The 8,005-nt window shown below is 36.3% G+C and overlaps 1 protein-coding gene across 1 annotated transcript; it reads left to right on the plus strand.

The window, feature by feature from the left end:
* Positions 1–966: 966 nt before the first annotated feature.
* On the plus strand, positions 967–5,472 carry LOC121784081 (protein tesmin/TSO1-like CXC 2). The gene is made up of 10 exons (XM_042182264.1): positions 967–1,282; positions 2,243–2,403; positions 2,487–3,126; positions 3,208–3,680; positions 3,771–3,845; positions 4,058–4,238; positions 4,325–4,420; positions 4,500–4,566; positions 4,645–4,795; positions 4,926–5,472. Exons 1-10 carry the CDS (start codon positions 1,166–1,168, stop codon positions 5,266–5,268), a joined length of 2,304 nt encoding a protein of 767 aa, XP_042038198.1. The 5' UTR covers positions 967–1,165; the 3' UTR covers positions 5,269–5,472.
* Positions 5,473–8,005: the final 2,533 nt, after the last annotated feature.

The raw sequence follows: 8,005 nt of genomic DNA on the forward strand, positions 1-8,005 counted from the left end.
ATGTAACAATGCGCAGCAATCACACTCAATTAGGATATATAAAAATCTATTAATCATCCATTATAATTTAGTGTGGTCCTAGTGTGCTCTATTTTCCCCTTGAATTAGACCTTAAATTTTCCTTGATTTTAGGTTAGTTGGTGGAATAGTGGGTGATGTTTTTTGTTTTTGTTTGTGGGGTTGGGGGATGAGATTTTTTTTAATAAACATAAGGTGAATAATTTTAGTAACACTAATAGTGTTTTCATATTTGGAATCGAAGTTGGCAGAATATTTTCTATCAAAATCAATTATGTACCTGTCAAAATTTATTAAGAAAAAAGTGTTGCAAAATGATGAATAGTGGAGTACAAAACATTAACATATCATTCCTAACAAGATTTAACGTAAATCTTAGCAAAAATTCCCCAAATCTACAACCATTATAACACAATTTATACTAAAATAATATGACAAATTATGCCCAAGTCCAAATTAAAATTATTACTAGACCAGAAAAGAAATTGTTACATTAATTTAATTAAATTTAAAAGGAAATTCATTTGCTTCCAAGTCAATAAATTGACTAATATCAAGAGATATAAGTATAAAAAGATTTAGCCTCCATCGAAACAGACTCCCGAACTCATAAAAATGCATACCTGAAAATTAAAAGCAAAATTAAACAATAAAAAAATCATGGAATATAATGATTAAACCATAATTCGTCAAAATATGGTCAAGAATCAGATGGGAGAAAATAAAGAGTGTCTAAAATAGGAAATTACAGTTTAGGCAAAAAATATTAGTGTTACAGCCTAATTTATTTTGCCCAACTGTAAATTCCTTCTCTCTCTTGTTTGTTTGATTCGTGATTATATTTCCACGACAACAACTTTAAGGTTGCCTTATTTTTGCATTGCATATAAATACAACACATGGGCAACAGCTGTGCATAGGGAGAGTGAGTGGTTTTGTGGGGACATTGCTTTTGTCAGCACAAGAAAAATCCATTCTTTTTTTTACACTCCACTCTCTTTCACTGCACTGCGTTTCCCGCTTCTTCTTGAATTTCATTTTCTTTTATTTGACCCACCTCTTCCCTCTCTCTCTCTGGAGGTGTGGCGTGGAGCAAACGGAGTTGAGATAGAGAGATAGAGGGAGCTATCCTCCATACAAACAAGGGATGGATGATAGAGTTGACATTTCTGTTAAAGAGTGTAACAGGGAAGTGCTTGAGGTGATGGATACTCCGGAGAGGAGCAAGAACAGTCAGATCTCAGCTTCTCTTGCCAAATTTGAGGTTTAATTTTCTCTCTTGAGCGTCAAGTTTGCATTTTTATTGGCATTGTTTGGAGTTAAACTTAGCCATTTTGTTAGGGTTCTTATTTTTGTGTTGTTTGGCTGCTTTTAGTCGTCTGAGAAGTGGGTTTTGAGCTTTTCTTTCCTTTCTCTCTTCCCCATCTTAGATGTGGTGTTCTTAGCTTTGTCCTAAGGTTGTTTTTTTTTCTTTTAATTTTTTTCATTGTTAGTATTTTTTTATGGCATTTCTTCATTTGGGGGATTTGGGCGTAGGAATCTTCAATTTGTGGTTTTTGTTCTGCTGACAAAGTTAATCCCAGAAAAATCTTGGCCAATTTGGTTTGACTTGGTTTCTTCAATTATTGTCTTTGATTTTATTTTTTTCCTTCAATTGTTTAAGTAAAAAAGGGGAAGAAGAAGTATGTGGAGCAATTTGATGCATAAAATACATTTCAAGTATTGCTCCTCTTTTTGAGCCTCAATGGTTTTGCAATTTTTTTCCTTTTGATATGCATGCTGCAGAAAGCTCTCTCTCTTCAGATTTGAAGAAACAAGTGTAAATGAATCTTAAGTAAAATATCACCAAAAGTTACACTCCTTATGTAAAATTTTCCAGTCATGATCTATCACTGTAAATAGTAAAATCTCTTCCATCTAAATATCAGCTCTCCTTTCATTTTCACAAATCTTGTGCCTATTTATTATCGTCTCATCAGCATTTCTAACTCTAAAACCATTTATGAACATATTTACCAATTTGCTTCTGTGTTCAAGTTAATCTATTACAGAACCGACACTTTCTTTCTATTTTCGTGATGTGAATATGGTCTTGCTATTGTTTTGGTTGATTGGTTTGGATTGAGGCTGTGGAGGTTTCATACAATCTTTATTGATCATTAGTTAGTGTTGTTTTTACTGTAATTTGTGTTCTTACAGTGGAGTTTATCGTGTTCGTGTGCAGGATTCCCCGGTTTTTACCTTCCTCAACAGTCTTTCCCCTATAAAGCCGGTTAAATCCACACACATCACTCAGACGATCAACCCTCTTAGTTTTGCTTCCATTCCATCAGTCTTCACTTCGCCACATGTTAGTTCTATACGGGAATCCAGGTTTCTCCGAAGGTAATTCATCAACTCGTTGCAGTTCCACACCTTGTTCAAAACCTGAGTTTTAATTGTGTTTAAACTGTTTTGCATTGTTTCAGGCATCAGCTTTCCGATTCATCAAAACCTGAGTTTTCTTCCGATGATGGGACCAAACTTGATGCAAATAAGGCAAATGCAGATGCTACCGAGCAAATGGATGAGCAAAAGGAAAATTGTGATGGTGGTGATATGGCTGCTGAGCCATCTTACGATGATTGTTCCAAGTTTGTGGTGGATTTTGCCAAAGACTATGAATGTGCTAGCCCTAACACCAACTTAAGAACGGGTTGTGGTCGTGAAGACAAAGACATGGCAGAATACGGCTGCACTTCTTCAGCCCTTGTGCCGTTAATACATGAACACCCTCAGAGGGGTGAAGTGAATATTGACGGGGTAAATCAAAATACAGAAGCTGCACCCTGTGATTGGGAGCATATGTTATCTGATACGTCTGAGCTGCTGATTTTTGAATCTCCGGATGTTAGAGTTTCTTTCAGCAAATCAGTTGATCCCGGGGCGAGTTTCTATACTGGCATTAAGAGTGACATGCAGAACTTGCACTTAGTTAGTGCAGTGGATTCTGGTGAGCATGTTGTCGAAGGAAATGAAGCTGAAGTTATGTCTACTCAGCCTGGAGAAGGAGATGAGGTGGACAATGCTGCATCACTGAATAATTCTGATGAACAAGTGGATTGTGAGGTAAAATGGTTACTAATTTTCAACATGTTCTTTGCTATCTATTAATAAGTTTTAATCCTGATGTTTGAACGATTTTTGTAGCAACTTGGTTTCTACCGTGGTATGAGAAGGCGGTGTCTGGTTTTTGAGATGGGAGGAGCTCGTAGGCAACATTTGGAAGAGAATCTCGTCTCTGATTCATCCACGTGGCTTTGTTCTGATGGCAATACAGCCTCTAATGACCAGAAACTTGTCCCGTTAAACAGTGGGAACGAGTCTTCACGGTGTCTTATGCCTGGCATTGGCTTGCATCTAAATGCTCTTGCATCGACGCCTAAGGACTATAAAATTGTCAACCTTGATTCTTCATCGTCTGCACGGTTATTGATTGGACCTAGCTCAGTTGTCAATCTCCACCCATCAAATGCCAGTCAAGGACTGCTGGACAACATCTTAGTTGTTGCCACATCAGACAGAGATGTCGATGGCATGGAAATGGCTGTTGAGGATGCTTGCCCGCCATCTGCAAACGCGACAAATGAAGAGATCAATCAGAGCAGTCCAAAGAAGAAGAGGTATTGTTGTTTGTTTGATCTTTAACCAGCAGCAGCTAGTTTCAAGATCAACGTTTTCGTGTACCTTATTCTAACTTGTTTCTCGATCAGACGTAGGGCTGAACAATCTGGGGAAGGCGAGTCCTGCAAACGATGCAACTGCAAGAGATCAAAATGTCTAAAACTGTGAGTACATTTTTTGCATCATAACAATAATAATGCATCTTCATCGATATCGTTTGTGCAAAAACTTGTGTAAATCCAACCAATGAGGGTTCACCAATCCTATTAATGCATAGTTATGGTTTATTAATCACAATTGGGATTTAATTAGGACTGATGTGTGCCGTTCGCTTTAGTAGCATAAGATAACCTCTGGTTTGAACTTTTACGTGCAGCTACTGTGAATGCTTTGCTGCCGGGGTGTACTGTGTGGAGCCATGTGCTTGTATAGATTGCTTCAATAAACCTATCCATGAAGACACCGTCCTTGCAACGCGCAAACAAATCGAATCAAGAAATCCTCTCGCCTTCGCTCCTAAAGTGATCAGAGGATCAGATTCGCCATTAGAGATCGGGGTAAGTAAACTAGTTAAGTTGCCTTCAGAGAGGTCGTGGTTGCTCTTGCTCTTGCTCATTGATATACTCGTGAATCCATGTCTCAGGATGACTCCAGCAAGACTCCTGCTTCTGCCCGTCACAAGCGAGGATGCAACTGCAAGAAATCGGGGTGCCTGAAGAAATACTGTGAATGCTATCAGGTTTGTTTCTCCTCCTCTTCCTGTGTAGGAACCCTTGTCTTATCTCGTTAGCTGATCGATGAACTCTGGCTTCCTGCAGGGTGGCGTCGGCTGCTCCATTAACTGCAGATGTGAAGGGTGTAAGAATGCATTCGGTAGAAAAGACGGTGAGTGTATTTACACATTTCAACTAACAAGGTGCCAATCCTTTACATTTTCTGACTCTGGATTCGGTGTAATGATAGGCATGGAAGCTGAAGCCGAGGAAGAAGAAGAAGAAACAGACGTGTCTGAGAAGAGCGTTTCCGACAAAAGTTTGCAGGCTATTGCAATGGAGAACGATGTGGAACAGAACACGGAATCTGTGCTTCCTGCAACCCCTCTACGGGGAGGAAGGTAAAACTATGTTAACCGAGTCTCGTGAACACACGTGGGATTGAGTATTTAATGGAATAAACGTATATGGTAGACTATCCTGTATTATTAGCTATCGAACTATAACATTTATTCTCGTTCCATCTCCTAGGCCATCGGCTCAGCTCCCGTTTTCCTCAAAGAAGAAACCACCACGATCCTCACTCCCTTCCATTGGCTCCTCCTCCTCGAGCTTCATTCCTAGGCAAAGACTCGGGAAATCGAGCTTCCTCCCGCCACCACCAAAGTTTGAGACCATCAGAGAAGACGAGATCCCCAACTTTCTCCAAGGCGAAGGAGGGTCTTCTGATGGAGGCATCCAGACAGCCTCTCCTAACCGGAAGAGAGTATCTCCGCCTCACAATGCAGGCAGCATGTCCCCTAGCCTCAGGAGCAGCCGGAAGCTCATCCTTGAGTCGATACCATCATTCCCGTCTCTCACTCCGAACCAGTGAATCCTCTCTCTCCAGCCCAGGCCAGCTCTCCATTGTAGTAGTAGTAGTAGTAGTAGTAGTAGTTCTGTAAGATATATGTACTTTTAGTTCCATTTTCACCTCTTATTTTCATGTTTGTAAAATAGTTTTGTTTTGTACCATAATAAAACTTCTTGTATACATTATATTTGTATACTAGATTACATGAAGTCTGCTTAAGTTTAACAGTTCTTGTTTGATTCTGTACATTTTTAGAGAAATAGTTACTACTTGTTGTTGAGGTGGGCTGAGATTATGGATCTTGGCCCGTTTAGGCTCATTTTAGTTCAATTGGGCTCATTTCTGGTTTCTATTGGGCTATGGATCAAACATTGTGTGTTTTAATTTAAATTATTTTTAAATTGAATTTTAGTCTCTCCTTGTATGAATTTTACCTGAACTCACTGTAAGAAAATTAATTTACGAAAAATAGGTTCAATATCCTAGGTTTTAAATTGATTTACTTTTTTATTCTTTTTAAAAATATTTTATGTAAATAGATTTAATAGAGGCAAGTAATGCAGTGATTGGGCTTGCCGCTGGCCCGATGGGATCGCAATAGATTTAAATACTCTATCGCTTGTTTGGGAACTAGTTTGACAATTGACATAATAATAGTTTTGATTAATTGTGTAAAAATAATATAAAATAATATACTATTAACAAAATAATTAGTGTTATATTTCAATCGATCTACAAAATCCATGGAATTTGACAAACACTTGGTTTGAAGTGTTGATGGGGGACATGAATGATTATAGCTGTCCAATTCACTAACAAACAAAACCACAATATGAATCTAAGCAATTAGGTCCCAATGTCTTGCTTTTTCTTCCATCATAAAATGGCCTTTCTCTTGATTTCTTGCCACACAAGTGCAATATACTTTGATTGGAAGGACAGTACACTTAGATATGTTTTGTTTATAAAATACTTGGTGTGATTACATGATAAGATTTTGAATCATTTATTAAATTGATTTGAAATTTGTCATCACTCATGCAACATACAAATCAAGTCAATATATGAAAATCTACTCTAAATATGCACCTTGTCATATGAGTTGTTTAATAATGATAAACCATGAGATAATAAATTTTATTTGGTGATTAATAAAATTATACTCCGTATTTCGGAATTGGTGAATTCCAATTGGCCATTCTATTCTATAAGGTCCAAAAAAGATGGTCCACATCCAAATTTGACATTTAAGTAATATAAGTATTATTGAATAGAGAGAAAGAGACATAATATGCAAGCTTCAAGGGGATGGTACAAGCCGGTGGAGCGCAAACATCAATACCAGTAGACTGTACAACTCAGTTTAGCACAGAACCACCGAATTATAAATGATCTTTTATTGTCTTTTTCCTTTGTAGGAATTGATGTAGCATTGTAATAAAAAAGAAAGAAAGGTAAATACTATGCTTTCAATTTTTTCTTTAGTATGATTCAAGTTTGTTGGATAATGAGCTATCTTGTTGTTATCAAATCCGCATATTTTATGTACAGTAATTATTATGGTTAAGGATATCGACATAAATCCCAATCTCTATTGTTATGCCATGTAATATAATTCTACTATATTTTATCTCTTTCTTGCGTGATTAAAGTAACAATAGTAGTATTTTTTTTTTGGGGGGGGGGGGGGGATTGTTCAAAACATGAAATTCATTGAAACATTAAAATCTAGAGAGTTAGGCAAATTTTGGTGAAGCAACAATTAAAGCCACAACGGAGTAGGGGACATATGTAATCTATAATCTTTCTTTTAATTCATGATGGTAAATAAACACAAAGTGGAGTATGATAATTAAATATCTATGAGTAAGAGTATTATTTATGCAATTAATCTTATTATGCCAAAGATTTCTAATGAGAAATTAGAGGATCTTTCTTGATTTGTACATGTCTTAATGTTTACACAGTTGAAAGTGGGGGCAATAATGGTTACTTAAAGTAAGGAAATGGTATCCTCCTTGTCTTTATCATCAAACAAAATAATAAACCAATTTGATTGATTGATTAATCTCTCGCACCTTGTTGTTTTAGGATTGTTAATTAATGATGATTATTGATTTCTTTTGAATTGTTTAGTAATCACAAGTGTGAACATGGATACTATGCAGAAGACATGTGTTCAATGATGATGTCCCATTAGCTCATCTCACAACAATCATTATGATTTTCTTATCAAGGTACTCTTTTAATTATATTTCCCCACTTCGAATCAAAAGTTCAATGATTAACCTTGCTAAAGATGCCTATAATAGAAATAAAGCGTTCATTGTGATTTTTAACCTAACTTGTGGTGAGTTTATACGTAAAATTATACTCCTAATATTGAAGTTTAATGTAATTATATGTAAAAACTTACTCATTTATTATTAATCTATAATCAGGAGTCTCTCGAATATAAGTTTGCCTACATGCATCGACTTCTTTAGAAGTAATCAAGATTCACATTCGCTTAGTTAATTAATAATTATACAGTTAACCTTACGATCGAAGCAAATCTAGCTAGGAAAATATGCTACTTTCTTTTAATATTACTGTAACAAACATTCGACAGTGAACTTTATCATGTACTAATACTGATGGGATTTATATATGTTGTCTTTTGTTTCTTGAAATGTACGTGTGATTGTCCTTTTGTTTTGAAAAAAATAAGGTTTATAAACGTATATACACAATCTTTCTTTTAACATTGAATTATTTT

This window comes from Salvia splendens, chromosome 2, assembly GCF_004379255.2.
Source record: "Salvia splendens isolate huo1 chromosome 2, SspV2, whole genome shotgun sequence".
NCBI lineage: Eukaryota > Viridiplantae > Streptophyta > Magnoliopsida > Lamiales > Lamiaceae > Salvia > Salvia splendens.